The sequence below is a fragment of the Meles meles genome, chromosome 18 (genome assembly GCF_922984935.1).
Source record: "Meles meles chromosome 18, mMelMel3.1 paternal haplotype, whole genome shotgun sequence".
NCBI classification, from domain to species: Eukaryota; Metazoa; Chordata; class Mammalia; order Carnivora; family Mustelidae; genus Meles; species Meles meles.
In genome coordinates this window covers 46595685-46615155 of record NC_060083.1, presented here as the reverse complement: position 1 = coordinate 46615155, position 19471 = coordinate 46595685, and the positions used below count along the sequence as shown (strand labels likewise).

The 19471-nt window shown below is 53.3% G+C and overlaps 1 protein-coding gene across 2 annotated transcripts in view; it reads left to right on the top strand.

The window, feature by feature from the left end:
* The window catches only part of MAP3K14 (mitogen-activated protein kinase kinase kinase 14), a 52501-nt gene that overhangs the window by 13246 nt on the left and 19784 nt on the right, over nucleotides 1-19471 (top strand). For both annotated transcript variants that reach the window (XR_006815793.1, XM_045983723.1), the window contains exons 2-6: nucleotides 10155-10430; nucleotides 11547-11616; nucleotides 13392-13602; nucleotides 13709-14323; nucleotides 15248-15385. Coding sequence is in view for 1 of the 2 variants with exons in the window: in XM_045983723.1 (XP_045839679.1) it covers nucleotides 10175-10430; nucleotides 11547-11616; nucleotides 13392-13602; nucleotides 13709-14323; nucleotides 15248-15385 (1290 nt within the window). In the remaining variant the exon portion in view is untranslated. The remainder of the gene's footprint in view (nucleotides 1-10154; nucleotides 10431-11546; nucleotides 11617-13391; nucleotides 13603-13708; nucleotides 14324-15247; nucleotides 15386-19471) is intronic.

Below are 19471 nucleotides of genomic sequence, written 5' to 3'. Positions count from 1 at the left end.
AAAACACCAAGAGTGAACCATTGCTAGGTGTCTGCATTTTTATTTATTTTTATTTTTTAAAATATTTTGAGATTTTATTTATTTGAGAGAGAGAGAGAATGAGCAGGGAGAGGGGAGGGACAGAGGGGGAGAGAGATAGACTCCCCACTGAGTGGAGAGCCCAGCGTGGGGCTCGATCCCAGAACCCTAAGATCATGACCTGAGCTGAAGGCAGATGCTTAACCAGCTGAGCCATGCTAGCGCCCCTTTTAAAATATTTCATTTATTTATTATAATTTTGGATAGAGAGCATGCACACAGGGCGGGGGGGGCGGACAGAGGAGGAAGGAGAGGGATAAGCAGACTCGTGCTAACTAATCGCTGAGCCTGACGTGGGCTCGCTCCCAGGACCCTGAGATCATGACCCCACCCAAAACCAAGAGTCAGAAGCTCAACAGACTGAGCCACCCAGGTGCCCTGGGTACATTTTTATAAAGGTTGATGTAGTATACAGACACAGGTTGGGTGGGATCATACTCTAGATATACTTCTGAATCTTTTCTCTATTAATAGTATTCTCTATTAATACTACTAATACTATTAATACCCATCAGCATTTTTCCATATAGTTAAAAATTATTTGTAAGCATCATTAATGGATGTACCATGATTTAATTAATAATTATCCTCCCCCTGTAATCAGACATTTTTATTCCAGCTTTTGCTATCATAAAATATACTAAGCATCTCTGATGATGCATCTTTTTCCATAATTCTGTTTGCTCCATTATCTAGACACAGTTCTCTGAGCTGTGCACGCAAGAAACGGCTATCTCCTCTTGGTGTAATGCGTCTTGTTTCCAGAGTTCTTTCGTCTGCGTTATTTCATTTGAGGAGTAAGGGAGGGTGACGGTGTGGGGGCCAGGGTGAGGCTAAGGAGAGTGAGGAGAGCCAGGGCCATAGGCAGTCAGAAAAGGAGGCGACAGTTCAGTGAAGCTATTGGGAGGGACTTCGTGGAGACCTAAGTCCAGCTTGGGGATGAAGGACAGGCTGGATGTGTAGAGCGGCCCCCACAAGACACGGGACACACAGAGACCTGTAGATTTGAGCAGCAAGCGAGTCGGGCATGGAGAGATCGGACTGGCCACAGCCAAACCCTGTATTTTTAGGGAAATAGTGGTCAGACAGATTATGGACCACAGAGTTGATACTGGGCCCATAAGTAGTGCAGAGCTACCAGATGTCTTTGACCTTGAGGTTATCTTAAAGACAGGATATTTTCAGATTAGCTTGGGATGGGAGGGGGTCAGGGAGAAGCTGGAAGTGGGTGAGGCCTGTGCTAATAGAATAGACAGACGTAATTCCCTGGAACATTTGAAGGGGCCTGTAGACACCAGGGTCTCCGCGCGCATGTGGGGCTATCCAGCGTGGACGGGCGTGTGGTGGCAGCCGAAGGACAGTCAGAAATTTTGTTCTGTGCATTTCATTTACCTAGCAGTTTGACCTGTGGAATTGGCGAGACTGAGTTTCTGTGGGCATGACAGGTCTTTATTTTAAAATTGATGGGCAAGATTTTAATGATTGAGGTGCATTCGCGTTTCCTATCCTCAGTGATCCTTAATGTGAAACACTAAGCCAGAAATTGCTCTCCTGGGATGCAGGCCTCCAGCTGGCGTGCCAGGCTGGTTTGGAGATGCCTCCAGCCTCACTCGGCCTCTCCACCTGGCGGGGGGGGGGGGGGGGGGGGGGGGGCGGGATTCAGCAAGGCTCCCAGAGCTGGGAGTATTGTTAGCGCAGACTGGAGAGGTGGGGTGAGAGTTCTGTCCCAAGGGCACAGTTTACATGTCAGTACCCACATCTACCAACTGCCCCTACCCTGTCGGTTCCTCCCCCTGGAACTCTGCATCAGAATTCTACCCCTCTTCCTGAGAGTTAACCCCCGCATGACCTGAGCTTTGCCCACCAGCAACTTGGAGCTATTTGCGACTCTTCTAGACTCACTTTGTGCCGTCCCTCTTGCCATTCCCTCCACCTAGAACACCTTCTCCTTTTTCTTGGGTAGTTTTGGCTCACCCCTTGAGACTTAGTCCGAGGACTTTAGGAAGCCTTTCCTGACATCCACCAGGCTGAGCTCGGTGTCCCTCCAAGTGTTTCCATTGCGTCTGCTGTGTGTCTGTGTCTGTTGCTGTGTGACCATACTGTATTGTAATTTTCTAACTCCGTGTCTCTCCCTTGGTAGACTATGAGCTCCTTAAGGGACTGGGTCTTCTTCCTCAGTATACACCCAGTACTCAACGCAGAGCCCAGTCTCCAGCAGACCTAACCCGTGCTCGAAGAAGGCTGTGTTATTAAGATCCTGCAGCTCTGGGTGCCTGGGTGGCTCAGTTGGTTAAGCGACTGCCTTCAGCTCAGGTCCCGGGATCAAGTCCCGCATCGTGCTTCCAGCTCCACGGGGAGTCTGCTTCTTCCTCTGACCTTCTCCTCACTCATGCTGTCACTGTCTCTCTCTCAAATAAATAAATACAAATTAAAAAAAAAAAAAAAGGTCCTGCAGCTCTGTTTGACAGGACACTCAAAGCAGAGACCTCACTCATCCATAAAGCCTCAGCTTGCCTCCAGCCTTTGGATTTTGAGACTCTTTATTGGTTGCATATAAGTTATAGCCTTTCATCTTAAATATTTTGTCTGATATGAATATTACATGTATTCGGTTAGTGTTGGTCTGGCATATCTCTTTTCATCCTTTATTTTCAGTCTTTCTGTATAATTTTATTTCCTCTCTTTTAGTAAGGATCTAGCTGGATCTTTTAAAATCTTATCTGATTGTCTTTTAATAGCTGGGCTTAATCTATTTGTGATTAATCCTGCCTTAATACTTCGACTTACTTTTGCCATCTTCATTTCTGTTCTCATTTTATACTTAGTGTCCTTGTCCTTTGCTACTTTTTTCCTTCTTTTCTTGCCTTTTGTTAGAGTGATCAAGATTTCTGTTTTTCTTTTTTTGCCGGCTGGTTTAGAAACCCTGCATGAGTGCCTTCTATGTGTGTGTGTGGGGGGGGGGGGGGGGTTGTTGTTGTTTTAAGAAAATGGAATGACCTGTTAAAACTAATCAAGTCAAACATTCTAACATCTCAGGAACATGTGGTGATGTAATCCACCTAGAAGTCTGACCAGTTTATCACTGATTTGACTTTTATAGGAGACCCCTCATTTTCAGTTCTTGTGTTTCCTGCCTACACAGGCCAAGCAATTAAATACGAACAGTGGGCAGATCCTGTGGGCAAAATGGGAGCAGTAATAGCCACATGGTAGTAATACCGCTCAGGCCCTTGATGTTCCAGGGGCGTCTGTCAACAAGCTTTTCTTCTAGAATGGAACTGGGAATCCTTGGGTCCCCGAGGAAAGGGCCAGGAAGCTTTAGCTCTAATCCCATGATAGTTGCTCTAGTTGTATAAATTGGCACTCATTTTTTTCTGCAGGAAGTTCATCTCCTACAGCCTTAATTTCTTCATCTGTAAAATGGGAATAATATCACCCACCCTGCAAGGTTTCTGTGAGTTATCAAAATGGATAAAGCACATTGTGCATGCCCAACGCACAGATGACATTGAGTGAATGATCCCGGTTAGTACAGGCCCTGGCACTTAGGGGACCCTCTCTGAACACCTGTGCAGTGGATGCAAGAGCTTCATTGAGGGGCTAGGTTAAAAAGGATAGGTATTTTTTTTTAAAAGATTTTATTTATTTATTTGATAGAGAGAGATCGTAAGTAGGCAGAGAGGCAGGCAGAGAGAGTGAGAGGGAAGCAGGCTCCCCGCCAAGCAGAGAGCCCGATGTGGGACTCGATCCCAGGACCCTGAGACCATGACCTGAGCCGAAGGCAGCGGCTTAAACCACTGAGCCACCCAGGCGCCCCAAAAGGATAGGTATTAATAAAGGAAGAAGGCATTCTCTACCAGAGCAAGAAGGTGAGCAAAGGAAAAGAATCCGAGGCTTACCCATTGCTGCTGTGCTCAGGCAAGTGAGAAGAGCAGATTGGCCAGAACAGAGGCCGGGGGTGGGGGAGTCTGGGGAGAGCAGGCAAGGCAGAAAGGGGAGCCAGCGCTGAGCGTGTACGAGGATCTCTGGGTCTTCCAGGCCAGATGGCTGCGTTTCCCAGGCCAGCTCACTTTGCCTGGCACTTGACCTTGGTTCCCCTCCTGCACAGCCCCTCATTCTTGATAGGCAGAAGCCAGCCCAGTGTGGCCTAGTGGCCAGGCAAGCTGACGGCTTAAAAGAGGAAGCATCAGAATAAGATTGGTTTTCAACTAATATCTTATTAAGGAAGTTGAGTCATTCTACTTCTGCTATTTGTCCCCTCTGGGCATTCAGAGGAGGACAAGTTTTTACTTCCAGATGAAATAGTCATGAGAGGGATTTGCCCTGGTCTGCCCTGGTCCCTCGGTGGACATTTCCAAGATGAGCCTGTAAAACAGAGGTTTTTCTTTGCCTTTTATATACGGAGACCCAAGGCTCAGTGTGTTGGATGCTTTAGCTGCAGCTGAACACCTTGACTCTGTCGCGCCCACACGGCGAAGTCCCATTGTCTCAGTGATGGCATTTATGAGGCAGATGAAGGGCAAGAGAATGAACTTTCATTCAACATCTTCTGTGGGCCAGGCAGACCGACTGGCATTTCACGGAATCTGTCTCTTCCAGTCCTCAGAACAAGTCAGAAGCAGCCGAGAGAGGAATTCTCAGCGGCCTGCTCCAGGTTGAGCGTGCGGGCTTGGAGACAGCCACGTGGGTCCAGCCCCACCTCTGCAACTTGTTAACTGTATGGTTGGTCTGGCAGGCCCCTGGCCTTCTCCAGGCCTCAGTCTTCACAACTGAAAATGAGGTCAATAATGGTAGGGGCTTAGTGAATATCAAGAGTGATCGTTCTGAATTGGTCATCCTGCCCTCAAATGATCCTGACAAATCGGTTATATTTGGGGAACTAGAAGAGACCTCAGAAGGTTTCCTAGGCCACTGGTTTTCAAACTCTCTTCCTCAGAAGAGGACCTAGCGTTCCACAGAAATCCTTGGTGGATGAAGGGAAGCTGAGGATGTGAGGCTCCTGCCCACCTTCTCAGGCAGAGCAGCTGGTTCTCATGTGAGTTACATGTCATTTGCGTGCTTCTAGCTCTTTTATATATTGGGCGTTGAGCTATGATTTCACTTGACAGAAATGGTCCCACTGCTTTTTTTTTTTTTTTAAGTTGCCAAGGCTAGAACCCAGATCTTCTGGTTCCTAGTCTGGTGTTTTTGCTGCACTTACTAAAAAAGGGAACTGAAATATGAAGGTTATCATCACTGAAGATCAAAATAAAACATATTTTTGTAGCTTCCAGTTAATCGGCAGTTCATTTAGCCTAAATTCCAGTCCTGTCACAGAATCCTAGGAACAGAAATTTCGCTGTCAGAGAAAACATTACTATCATAGTCTTTTTTTTTTTTTTAAAGATTTTATTTATTTATTTGACAGAGAGAGAGATCACAAGTAGGCAGAGAGGCAGGCAGAGAGAGATGAGGAAGCAGGCTCCCTTCGGAGCAGAGAGCCTGATGCGGGGCTCGATCCCAGGACCCTGAGATCATGACCTGAGCCGAAGGCAGTGGCTTAATCCACTGAGCCACCCAGGCGCCCCTACTATCATAGTCTTAAACAAGAACTGTCTCATCGAACTTCTTGCAGTGATGGAAACGTTCTCTATCTGCACTAATATGGTAACTAGTGTAATGGAGGAACTGATTTTTAAGTTTTATTTAATTTTAATCGACTTTTTTAAAGATTTTATTTATTTATCTGACAGATCACAAGTAGGCAGAGAGGCAGGCGGGGGGAGGGTGGGTTGGGAAGCAGGCTCCCTGCTGAGCAGAGAGCCCAATGCAAGGCTGGATCCCAGGACCCTGAGATCATGACCTGAGCCGAAGGCAGAGGCTTTAACCCACTAAGCCACCCAGGTGCCCCTAATTTTAATCGATTTAAATGTAAATAGTCACATGTGGCTATTGGCTGCCATATTGGACAGCACAGCCTTACAGTATAGACCAGGGATCAGATGGTAGTCTCTGACCTCTTGGCACAGAATCACCCAGAGAACCTGTCAAAAGTACAGATTCTGGGGGCGCCTGGGTGGCTCAGTGGGTTAAACCGCTGCCTTCGGCTCAGGTCATGATCTCAGGGTCCTGGGATCGAGTCCCGCATCGGGCTCTCTGCTCGGCAGGGAGCCTGCTTCCCTCTCTCTCTTTCTACCTGCCTCTCTGTCTACTTGTGATCTCTCTCTGTCAAATAAATAAATAAAATCTTTAAAACAAACAAACAAACAAAAGTACAGATTCTGGGCATACTGCCCAGCAACTGTTTCAGGAGGTCTAGGGCAAGTGCGTTTTAGAATCATCTGGTTATTTTGACTTGCAGTTAGGTGGGAAACTGCTGCATTATTGAGCTCTTCTTTGTCATGGAAGAGCAGTGCCAGAATCATGGCCTTGATCTTCTAAGGAGACTGTAGCAACTTTCGGGGGAATGTCAGACCCTTAGAAAATATGATGGAAGCTGTGAACCTCTTCCCTGTAAAAATACAAACCGTATATAGTTTCTGCGAGTCACAGACCATCTAAAGCTGTCCTTGAACCCACATGAAGAACTCCCCAACTTGGTGGTGCCAGGATGGCTCAGTTGGTTAAGCATCTGACTCTTGATCTTTGCTCAGGTCTTGATCTCAGGGTTGTGAATTCAAGCCCCACACTGGGCTCCACACTGGGCATGGAGCCTACTTTAAAAATATATATATATATCCCAACACAGACAGAAGAGCTTTACTAGCTGGTGAGGGAGCCAAGTTTGTCTCGGGGCCCAGGAGCCTTGCCCACAGCAGGCATGTCATACAGATATGCCCAAAGATCACAGATATGCCCAGACCTCTCCAGGGGATCATCGAGACCGCAGAGAAGGCAGACGAACAATGCCCTAAAAGAATACTGAACCAGTAACACGCCTTTCCTTTCTCCTTCGGTTTCCATGGCCTTGTAGGTGAACTCAGTGGGCTTGGCTGTTACCAGTGCCCACATCTTCAGCTCTGACAATGAGCAAAGGAGCAGAATGCATTTGAGACCAGAGTGGAGCCGGGGCAAGCGTCCAGACTGAGTAATGGATTGGGATTTGGACTTGCCTTCAAAGGCAGAGACACAACTGGCTCGGTCTTCACACCCCACAGGCTGTAGGAGAACGAAGGAGCAGAGCTGCAGGGAAGCGGTCTGGGGCAGCAAGCCCCAGAAAACAAGCCAGGGGCAAAGACCAGGCCTAGGAAGGCCGCCTGGCCAGCAGTCCCAGGCTCAGTGCAGAACCCTATTTTTTGTAGGCCAGCACCCTTGTAGAAGCGGGGAAGGAGGGAGGGAGCAAACATGTGTGAATGTGTAGGAGAGCTGCTGTCAGGCCAGAGTATCCTTAGAATAGCTTCTTGAACTTGGAGGCTATCAGGGAGGGTCTGAGTCATGGTCATGTGGCACTGGAGAAGCTGTACAGCTCCCAGGCTGTGATTTTGTGCCCCTGGGAGGTGAGGATCAGCCTGTTCTCCCGTGCCCTTCACAGGTTCAGCTGCCAGCTGCTGGGCTAGGCTCTCAGTGGCCTGCCTGTTCCTCTGTCTGCCTGCCAGCCTCTTGGGTGAGTCATCCGGGCGCTGCAGAAGGGGCCCAGGGAGCCCGGCATGCTCGTGGAGACAAGGATCAGGGCCCCTGGCCATGGGCCCAGCTCACTGCCGAGGCAACATGATGGCTCCTGGGGGGTGAGGGGCAGCCCCGCAGCCTCTCTGGAGGGCCGTAGCTCAGGATGAGCCCTGTCCAGCCGAGACAGGCCGTGTGAACCGCACAACAGCTGGATCTCAGACAGCTGGGTGCCCTCGCAGCAAGCCCTGTCGGCTGGCCTCATATCTCTCACTCCTCACCTGGGACTTTCTCTTCATCCCTGGTGCTCAGGGTCATCCTGTCCCTGGAGGTCATCCTCAGATACCCCCATCCAGCCAACATTAATCATCTCATCCGTGCCCTGCTATGAGGGCACCACCCCCGCCCTCAGGAGCCTTCTGACCAAACAAGGCGATGAGTTTCCCCCTGGGGTTTGCCTGGAGCCCAGGAGACTCGGGGAGGGGGAGCCACAGCCTGGAGCTAGGGCTTCTGGGTCCTGGGCCTGTTCTACATCCTGGGCCTGCAGTGCCACACAAGGCTGGCTGACCTTGGGCAAGTTTCCGCCTAATTAGCTCCAGTTTGTTTGAGTGAAAATGAAATTAAAGCACTCCTGAGGTCCTTCTCGGCCCATCTTTAATAGTGTTAGGTTCTGAGGACTTGGGATTTTTTCTTAAGACCCATTTTCCCCTGGCAAAGAGGCTGAGACAGGGCGCTCGAGGGGCACGGTTGGTTATGCGGCCGAGTGTTGATTTCAGTCAGGTCCTGATCTCAGGGTTCTGGGATTGAGCCCCATGTCTGGTGCCACACCCAGCCAGGAGTCTGCTTGAGGATTCTCTCTCCCTCTGCCCCACCACCTCTCTCTTTCTCTCTCTTAAATAAATAAATAAATATTTAAAAAGAAAAAAAATAAGAGGCTTGAGACAGCTGGGCACTTGGAAGCCAGAGCACCCTTTAGACTTCTCAAGGTCATCAGGTGACGATGAGGCTGCCCATGCCCCTCCCCAGCATCCAGCATTCAGGGCCAAGCCTAGGCATCTGTGCTGAAAGCTGGTGCTGCTCTGAGTTCCAAATCGGCAGACCCTTGAAGGCAGAGCTGGAAGGATCAAATTAGTAGTGACCAACCAGCCCATCCCACCCTCTCCTACCCCCTTACCCACCGCCCCCCAGTCAGGCTGGTTCAGTGCCTCGTGGCTGTTGCAGGGCCGCGGACTCGATAGGAAGAGGGCTTCAGCCTAGCAATGCCCAGCCCCCCACCGTCCCAGGTCAGCTCCTCGCCTCCCAGGGCAAAGGGCCAGCGGTGGATAGTTTGCCTTCACGCGGCCTGCCTTTCTGCCCGAGAGCGAATAGAGCTGTGTTCTGGGCTGAGTGCCCTGCCAGCAGGGGACACTCCATCTGTTAGCCACAGCTTTAGACCAGCCTGCCAGCAGAGAGCACTTATTAAAAACCTCTCTGAATGTGGTGCCTTCTCAGGCTTGGCGGAAAGCAAGTCCCGACCTGGAGGGACCTGTGCTTCGGGAACACGCAGGCCCAGCCTTTCAAAAGGTTCCCACGTGGTAGCCATCCCAGACTGGTGCAGATCTCTTTCATGACAGCTCGAGTCTGCGTGCTGTTTGCACAGGGTTGTCTCAGCCCGGGGCTCACTCTCCCCCGGGGCTTCCGGGGAACGCACAGGACTGCCGGAGGTAGAACGCAGGGAGACGGGAAGCCCTGTGCTTTGTCTTCAGAGTCCTAGAGGTGTAGGTTGGCATTGGGTGCGCTAATTAATTATTAAGCTCCACTCCCAATACGATACCTGGGAGGGGTTTTCAGCAAACAAGTGCGGATGTTACAGAAGGGAGCCTGTCAGTTCCTTCTGGAAGGCCACAGACAGATGTGTCCTGGGAGAGGAGCCGAGTGCCGGCACTACCATCTGCATGACGATTTGTAGACCCTCTTAATATGCCATATATCTGAAATGTATAAAATGTATATATCCACACGTAACCTCCACACACACACGTGTATCTACCTCCTGCTACCCAACAAAAACTTGATTTTCCCCATTTGGAGAAAAGCCACCGTGGCCGGTGTAGACATGTCCTCTAGGAAAGCACGGTCTGTGCAGAGTCCCTGAGGTCACTGGCAGGCTTGGAGTATGGAATCTACCACCACGTTCCAGGGGAGCAAAACGCAGCATTAAAAAACAACAGAAAGAGATTCGGCCGTTATTTATAAAAACAAGAAAGAACAAACCCAGATGTCCGCGCCGTGGCCGTCCTGGAGGAAGTGGGCAGGAACCCGCCTCGCTGGGCGGCGCGGAGGAGTCTGCTTGTGGCGGTGTGGCTGGTAGGAAGAGGAGCCGGGGTGCAGGCTCATGCCAAGGGTTGACTCCTTGGCTACTTGGGGTGTTTGGAAGATCAGTATATGAGGCAGGAGGAGGCCAAAAGCCTCTTCCCTGCTTTTCTCCTCCAACCCAGTCTGTTCTGGTCCCTCAGGGTGAGCGTGAGCCTGGGAGATGGCAGTGATGGAAATGGCCTGCCCGGGCGCCCCTGGTTCGGCTGCCGGGCAGCAGAAGGAGCTCGCCAAAGCCAAGGAGAAGACACAGGCAATGGGGAAGAAGCAAGGCCCCGTCACCAAGCTCGAGGCTGTAGAGAAGAGCCCCGTGTTCTGCGGGAAGTGGGACATCCTGAACGACGTGATCACCAAAGGCACCGCCAAAGAAGGCTCTGAGGGAGGACTGGCCGCCATCTCCATCATTGCCCAGGCCGAATGTAAGGGCCGGGGCTGGTGACAGAGGGCAGGCAGGCCTGCGGGGGGAGTAGGGGGGGGGCACAGTCCTTGTGCCAAGGTGGCAGGGCACAGGGGCGGGAGGTCAGGGCAACCGCTATCAGAGATTTTCACAGGACACAGCTGGGGTGGGGGGTAAGCTAAGAATGAGTCGAAGTAGGAGCTGTCACCGTGCTGGGGACTGGAACACAGAAGGGAGGGGTGGTGTGTGGAGGCTTTTGTCCATCATGACCATAGCAGGGGAGGAGAGCCGGGAGACGTCACCAGTCCCGGGGCTCTTGGCAGGATCGTCAGGCAGGCCATCGGCCTTGTGCTGTGACCTTGGACAGCCTGAGCATCTCTGGAGAAGCCCCAGACAGGAAAGGCCAGGTCTCCTGGAAAGCCCCTCTGGGGCCTCTAGGCCCTTCACCACCTTCCACGTTGAGGTGGCCCCGCCCCAGAGAATGAACACCTGTTCTTCGGCCTGCGGGGCCGGCACAGGGACATAGGCCAGTGTGGGGTGGGGCCTGTCGGGTCGTCTCTGCTTCCACTCCCAGTACTTCTGCATGACTCGGCATGGCGGCTGCCACCAGAGCCTGAGACTCCCAGGTGCCTGGCTGAGGCCGGAAGTGCTCCTCGCTACCCCCTGCCCTCCAAGGAGCTTTCTTGGGGTACAGCCTGGGGAGATGGTGGCATTTTCCCACATATCCACATCCTTCCCCTGTCTTCCACTCCCGTCTGGCTGGCTTTTGAGGAGAGAGGAGAGAATACAAATTAGAACCATGGGGGACGTGATGGTCCTAGTCCACACATACACATGCGTACATGGACACGACCGCTGACGTTTATTGAGCCGTTACTATGTGCCGGCCGCGGCGTTGGGTGTGTTCCGTGGATCTCACTTAAGCAGTACGGATAGTGAAGCAAGGAGGGCACCCCTCAGCACCCCCTCTGCTCCTGTTCAGTGGGAAGGTGGGGCGAGAGAAGCTGGCGCTGGCAGGGAGCAGGCTGGCAGGCAGGTGGTCTGAGAAGGTATCTGTGAGACGCGTCGCTCCTCAGTGCCCAGTTCCTGTTCTTCCTCTCCTTCCTGCTCATCTAACCTCTTGTCCTTTGCTCGCAAGGTGAGAACAGCCAAGAGTTCAGCCCCACGTTTTCAGAGCGGATCTTCATCGCTGGGTCCAAACAGTACAGGTGAGGAGGCCAGCCCGCGTGGGACCCAGGGAACCGAAACCGCATCCTCCCTCCCCCGGCTGCTCACCCGGGCCGCTCCCCAGTGACCCCTGGCTCCCTCCTCCAGCACCTGTGGTTCAGCTCTTGGAATCTGCCCAGGTTTTCCTGGCTGAACTGCTCTGTCAGCCAAAGGAGCTTTTCAAAAGCTTTTCACAGCGTGCGGATGACTGCCTCTGGGTCCTATCAGCTTGACATTTTATTTTTATTTTCCTCAGAGTCCTTGCTGCTCCCCCTTGTTTCCCATCAGCAGGGAGGGTGCTGGGAACAGGAGTGACTTTCCCGCTGGTGCGTGACCGTGAATGCAGGCGCCTGGGGGCCCGCTCCAACTGTGGGAGAAACCTGCTGGGGTCTTTTCTCCTGCGAGACACATCCAAGGAGGGATGAGGGTTTGGAAACAGGAGGGGGGACCGACAGATTCGCAGCTGGGTGGCCCCACGGAAAGGAAGCCAGAGTGAGGCTCTGTTCCCAGGCTCCCCATCCCCAAAGATGATTTTTTTGGCCAACTGCAGGTTGAACTCGGAGACAGTTCCCACCTCTACCAACAGGCAGACTTTTTAATCATTGGGATTTGGAAAGTGCTAGTGATGGGAAAAGGTTGCGGGGAAGCCTGCTGCCCTTGAACCAAGAACTGCTCAGTGTTTGATGAGAAGCCTTGCACTGTCCCCAGTGCCTTTTGGCCCAGGGTTAGGGGTTCCTGAGGGGCCTGAGCCGAAAGACCAGCTGCCTGAGAGCCCCTAGGCCTTTGGCAGCCCCCTCGGACTGGTGTGACTCTGCCTCCTTTGTGGGGGGCAGCAGTGAGGTCACAGGAGGGCAGCTGAGGCTGTGGTCTGCTGCACGGCTGTTTAGCAGCTTCTTTTTCAGACACTTATCTGTGGCTGGTGCCTTAATACCAAGAGCCAGCTTGCGTCCATGGTGGTAGGCAGCCTCTAGGCCGTCCGAGGAGGGAAGGCTCCCCAGTAACGGGCCCAGACTTGTTTTTTGGGTTGTTGTTTTTTTTTTAAGATTTTATTTATTTCGGGGGGGGCACAAGTATGAGGGGGGCATGAGGGCGGAGAGAGAAGCAGCCTCCCCACTGAGCAGGGACACTGGGATCCTGACCTGAGCCGAAGGCAGACACTTAACCGACTGAGCCACCCAGGTGCCCCCATAGTGTCTGTGTTTATGCAGCAACTTACGTTCCCAGAAACCAGGTGTCTCCAGGAGCCAATGGGGGTGGAGGTGCCCAAACTCCCTGTCCCCCTCCCAGAGGCCATGGAAACAAGCCCTTGTCAGAGCTGAGAATGTCCGCTGTGGAGTGCGGCCCTCCAAGTCCTATGTGCGCCCCCACAGCCCCCTGGGACCTCTCCAGGGACAGCCCACCCTGGAGAGCAGTGAGGGAACCTTGCATCCACCCATTCCCGCCGAAGACCGGCGTGCGCCCCATCATGGCCATGCGCCCCATTACGGTGGTAATAACTGTTGTGTGTTGGAAGCTTGCTTGGGGATTAGGCGCTGAGGTAGGCTTTTTAAATGAGCACTTTGCTTTAAACCCCAGCTTTGTCTGCATGGCAGGAAATCCTACGCCCATTTTACAAATGAGAAAACTGAGGTTCCTTGGGCTTTAGGCACCTTCCCGCATTCGCCAAGCAGGGATCTGACCTCTGGGTCTCGAGGACTCTAACTGCAGTTACCTGAACCTGAGCCGTCCCACCCCCCGCCTCCTCACGCTCGACATGCGTACCTGTCCCTTCTGACAGCCAGTCCGAGAGCCTTGATCAGATCCCCAACAATGTGGCCCATGCAACGGAGGGCAAGATGGCCCGTGTGTGTTGGAAGGGAAAGCGCCGCAGCAAAGCCCAGAAGAAACGCAGGAAGAAGAGCTCCAAGTCCCTGGCTCAGGCCGGAGTGGCCTTAGCCAAACCGCTTCCCAGAACCCCGGAGCAAGAGAGCTGCACAGTCCCCGTACAGGTGAGAGCCGCTGCCACAGCCCAGACACCAGGCTCACGGGGCCTTCGGGTTAGCGTCCGGGCCTCGGCTCTAGCCCTGTGTCCTAACACCTGTGTTTTCCCCACAGGAGGATGAATCCCCACTAGGCCCTCTGTATGTTAGAAACGCCCTCCAGTTCACCAAGCCTCTGAAGGAGCCAGGCCTTGGCCAACTATGCTTTAAGAAACTCGAGGAGGGCCTGCGGCCAGCCCTGCCTCGCTCAGAACTCCACAAACTCATCAGCCCCTTGCAATGCCTGAATCATGTGTGGAAACTCCACCACCCCCAGGATCTCGGCCCCCTGCCCCAGCCCGCTCACCCCTTCCCCTACAGCAGACTGCCCCATCCCTTCCCATTCCACCCACTCCAGCCCTGGAAACCTCACCCCTTAGAGTCCTTCCTAGACAAACTGACCTGTGTAGATAACCAGCAGCCCCTGTCTGGCTCTCACCTGGGCAAACTGGCCCGTGCGGACAGTCAGAAGCCAGTGCCCAGCCCCCGCCTGGAGCCCAGCTGCCCGACCCGCACCCCGCGGGAGAAGTTTTCCGTGGAGGAGTACCTCGTGCACGCTCTGCAGGGCAGCGTGAGCTCCGGCCAGGCCCACAGCCTGGCCAGCCTGGCTAAGACCTGGTCGGCAGGGGGGTCCAAGCCCCGGAAGCCCAGCCCCGAGACGGAAGACAGCGAGGGAGTCCTGCTGACGGAGGTAAGGGAGCCCCCACACACCTGCCCCGGGGACCACCCACTCTGGGGCCGAGAGCAGCGGCTGGCAGTCAGGTGGGACCCGCTTGGGGGAAGGAGCCTCCCTGGAAACCTGCCAGATCCACTCGCCTTGGTGGGGGGAGGGTCTCCACTCTCGATGGAAGTCACTTGTGCGCGTGACAACACGTCCGATAGTAGGAAAGTGCAAGGCTTTGGCAAGAGGCAGTATCCCCCATGCCACCTCCAGGTCGCTCTCAGGCCTTCTAGATGTTTCTATCTTGAGTTCTTCTGGTTGGTTAGCTCATTGTTGCTATCGCTCTCGTGTGTGTGTTTTATCAGTGACGCGTATTCTGAGAAACAGGAATTAGCTCTATTAACCACGTTCCCTCCCCACCCCCGCTATGAAAAACAAGGATTTTGTGCATCCGCACTACCCCTGACCTGCCTTCTCCCCGCACCCCAGTTCTCTGCTGGAGAGCTTTGTTAATCTTAAGTCATTTCAGCAGACTTCAATTTGGGGGCCTTCTTCCGTCCATCTGTGACATGATCGTTTGCCCCCTAGCCCTCTTCGCAGTCCTTCTCTTTCCTTTACCTTATAGCTCCTGAGCTATATTTTTTCAGTGTCAAGGTTGGTGACAGTTCCGTTTCTGTTCCACAACCACAAAGCCTGGGGAGAAGGATCTTTCATCACAAGGATCAGCTAGACTTGGGCCACCCGCGAAGCTCTCCCTTGCCTTCACCTTATGTCTGTGACCCCCGCTGGTCCTGCCCCTCAGAGCCCTGCCTCAGACCTGGCGATGTTTTGGGTTATGAGGCCTCACCCCTGCAGCCTGGCAAGGACTGCCGCCCACAGCCTTCCTCACTGTAGCCCTTCGTCCCTCTGCTGTCCTGGCCACTGACACGGGCCTCACTCTCCTGCCAACCCCAGAAACTCAAGCCGGTGGATTATGAGTACCGAGAGGAGGTCCACTGGGCCACACGCCAGCCCTGCCTGGGCAGAGGCTCCTTCGGAGAAGTGCACAGGATGGAGGACAAGCAGACTGGCTTTCAGTGTGCCGTCAAAAAGGTACGTGGCAAAGAAAAAGCTATGGCCGGGCTCTGGGAGCTGCAGAGCAGCCTTTCTTGCAAGGGCAATCCCGGGGCAGCCATGGTCTGACTTGTGAACGGAGGCTGGCTGTTGCCAGGCACCCTGGGGTCAGCTGGCCCCAGAAGGGAGCAGTGTCCACCACATGTCCCGGCCTGGGAGCTGCATTTGGTATGCGTGCGTGTCGGAGTCTACAAGTGCGCCCACGTCCTGGGCCGCTCCTGTTGCCAGGGCCTTAAGGGACAAGTCCAAACCTGGAAGGCAGTTGGCATCGTGGGATTCATGTTGAGCTGAAACCCCTAAACTGCACAGTGGGGAGGCTCGCACCTGGGCCGGAACGTAATGACCAGAGCAGTAGCCTGTACCTAACAGGTGCCTCTTGGATGAGGCTGAGCACTGGGGAGTCAGATCTGATTTGAGTCCGGGCTCTGCCTCCCACTGGCAGGAATAAGAGGTCTTAGGAGGTGGACATTATGAGGAAATGCAACTTACAGCGAGAGACCCAGGCTTGTTTGTCTCTAGAGTTCGGCTGTGAACCAGTCTTTAGGAAGGGGCTGGGGGAGGAGGCTTGTGGTCCTAGGGTTCGATGCAAGCAGAGGTATGAATCACCTCTCCGGCTCCCTCATTTCCCCAGTGATAAACCTAGAGACCAGAGAGGGTCGTGTGCCTTGCTTTAAGCCACACAGCGAGGCCTGGCACTAAGGCCTCCTTTGGTCAGGGGACCCTGTCTGGGCCCTGCAGCAGAATGCAGACCTTAGTGTCAGGCCTACTCTCCTTCAGATGTCTTTTCTCCTACCCTGGCTCTCAGCTCCCTTGACCTTGTCCCCAGACCAAACTCAGCCTCAGAGCTAGTGCCCAGGGCCACAGGAGGCAGAAATGAGAAACCTTCCCCTGGGACACGTTCTTGGCTCACAATAAAGGGACATAAGCTAGTTTAGTGATGGATCTTGTATTCAAGTGGGTTTTGTCAGGGACACTCTGCTCTCCAAGAGGAAAGAAGACCAAGTAGCCAGATCAGGCTGGGCCTGCCCGCTCAGGCCCCGTGCACAGGGGACACCACCGCTGTGGCTCTCGGCGCTGAGGACACACGTGGGGACGTGAATCACCTGCCTACCTTGGCTTGTGTGTGGGCCAGGATGTTCAAGTCTGGGGGTTTGGGCCGCCGGGTGACAGGCCAGGAGGGGACTATCCGTAGGTATTACCCCAAACTTCAGACATACCCTGTCAAACAAGCAGGCTCCGCCCCGGGCCAGTGTACAGTCTGGCAGTGCATGGGTCAGCCTCCTCCCCTGGAAGCCAGGGCTCCGTGCCTGACCTCCTCAGCCGCAGTCCCACCCCACACGCAGGCCATCGGAGAAGGCTCAGCTGTCCCTCCTGAGGGGCGGGTGGCAGGAGAGTGAGAGTGTGAAGCGTCCTAGAAACCCAGGCCCAGTGCTGGGGAGAGCTTAGTCACTGGGCTGCTCAGCTGTTGCCCTGCTGAGGTTCTCGGAGTCCAGGCAACAAGGTAAACAACCCTGATATAGTAGAAGAGGACAGATACTCCGTTTCTCACCTCCCCAAGGCAGGCGGAAAAGCTCCAGCCACACCAAGTGGGCTCCCAAGGCCGGACTGCCACCCAGGCCCGCTCGAGCCGGCCGCTCTCAGAATCTGCCCCCTCCCCCCTGCCCCACGACCTCAAGTGGGATGGCTCTTTGACGGCCCACACTGCTGCCAACAAGGTGGTCAGCGGGGGGTTGGGGGGAGCAGTGGGGCAGGCACAGGTGTCCTTTAGCATTTTCAGCAGGAAGATCTGAAAAACAGTTCCCAGCTAAGAGGATAGGGTTGGGGGAGGGGGCAGGGATCGGAGGTCGGGGGCACAGGGGGTCAGAACAAGTCTGCGTACCCTCCTCCGGTGTTCTCTGAGGACCCCCCAGCACGTGGTACAACAGCACTTCCTTGGTCCTCCTTCTAGAACATCTAGAACATCCAACATCGGGTTGGATGCCAGTTGGCCCTGAGGCCAGGGTTTAATGTAGGGGGTTTTGTTTTTTAAGGTTTTGTTTGATTTTTTAATCGCAAATAAACATAGGCCCATTACAAAATAATCCAGAGGATACCCCAAAACACAAAAGTCTCCCTATTCCCCAATCCATTCACAAAGGTACCTGCCCTTTGACTTTTTAGACTTGATTTTATATATGTATATAAATTTATATTTTTATGAACATATAATTTATTTTTAAAAGATTTTATTTGAGAGAGAGCAGGGGGAGGGGTGACCAGAAGGAGAGGGAGAAGCAGACTTCCCGCTGAGCAGGGAGCCCAATGCAGGGCTCAATCCCAGGACCCTGAGACCATGACCTCAGCTGAAGGCAGACGCCCAACCGACTGAGCCACCCAGGCACCCCATAAACATGTAGTTTCTTTTATTAAAATGAGATCATACTCTAGAGGCCGTGCCATGTTTTTCATGCAATAGTAAATCATGGCCACATTTCCTTTTTTGGTACATAGACAGCTCTCTAGTGCTTTTCCTCAGCCAGTGCAGAAGTCAGTGGGTGAAGTTACAGAACGCATGAGCTCCTGGAACTCTATTCTGTGGCGTACTTGTATACGGTGTGTGTTTACACACATTTTGGGTGGGGAGTTCTGTATCATGTATCAGATTTTCAGAGGGTTCTGTGGCCCAAAGAGGGGTAAGAACCATTCCTTGAAGAACATCTGGCTCGAGCGTGGAGTTCTGGGAGCCTCCTTTCGGCTCTGCCACTGATCTGGGTTAGTGTGGCCTTGGCCAAATCCAGCCAGCTGTTACAAAGCCCACCGTGCCAGGGGCTGGACACAGAAGGGCAGAATCCACGCACCTGCCCCAAACGAGCTGGGGGTGTAATGGGGGAGGGACATTTCCATGGCCTAAAGATGGTAGAAGCTGCCATCAGCAAGGTACATGAGTGAGGGCAGCCCGGACACATGTTGAGGAAGCGGACCCAGGACTAAGGGGAGAATAGCTCCGTGGTGAAGAGGAATAACGGGGGAGCCCTCTGTTCATTGGACTCCTATGGGCCCTGTACTGTGTTTTCACCCATTTTATGTTCCTGAGATCACAGAATCGTGATTATCCCTCTGTTTATGGATGAAGTAAAATGAATACAAATACTAAAGAGGGGAGAGTCTCAAGAAGGAGAAATCAATGCCCAGGGTCAGCATGCAGGCCGCTAAGCCAAGGGAGGTGGCTTGTGGATTTGGCAGCTAGGTAATGCCTGACCACACACCCCCCACCCCCGCCCCCTGAAGTACTTAGATCACAGCAGCCTCCAGAAACCCAGCTCCCTAAAGACTGGAGCACAAGCTGATACTGAAACCGAACCGTCTGGAGCTAGTAGTTTGTGTGATGCCCCACAGCCATCACCAGTTCCCCTCCAGTACCAAACACTGCAGTGCCCAGCCGAGTCCTCTGGGGTGCCCCAGACTGCCCCCACTCACGCTGCAGGAGCCAGAGAGTTAAAAGACATCGCCTCATCCAAGTCCTGTAGGGCAAATTCTTTCCAGCACAGCTTCAGAGCTGGAAACACTGACAAAGAGTCAAAGTTTATGCGAGTTGATGAACCAAACCAGATACTCTGTAACCAGAAGACATTTTCCACTGATAGGCGAAAGTCCAAAAGCCCAAAAGCCCCACCTCGGCAGATCTCCTGCCAAGTCAGCAGGTCTCCCAGCCAAGCCCCGCCAGGTCCTGACTGATTTCTTCCAGGCTGGTTTGGTTGCCACTGGCGCCCCCTGGTGGTGCCTCTCAAGGCTAACACGAGAACCAGCGCCAGCCAGAAAGGAGGACGCGGCTCTGTTAAGAATACTGTTTAATAAGCTGCTCTTATCTGAGCTGGAGGAAGGGGGCGCCTTACATTTCCTGAGCACCCACGGGTTGTCAGGCCTGGTGCTGAATATCATCCTTCCAAATCCTCACCCTACATGGGAGAGGATACCACTGTCACCACCATTTGCCTATGGAGAGAGAGTTTAGGGGAAGTGATCTACCTTCGGAAATGGCCAAGCCAGAGTCTCTCATCTTGGATGTTTGTGTCCCAGGCCTATTTC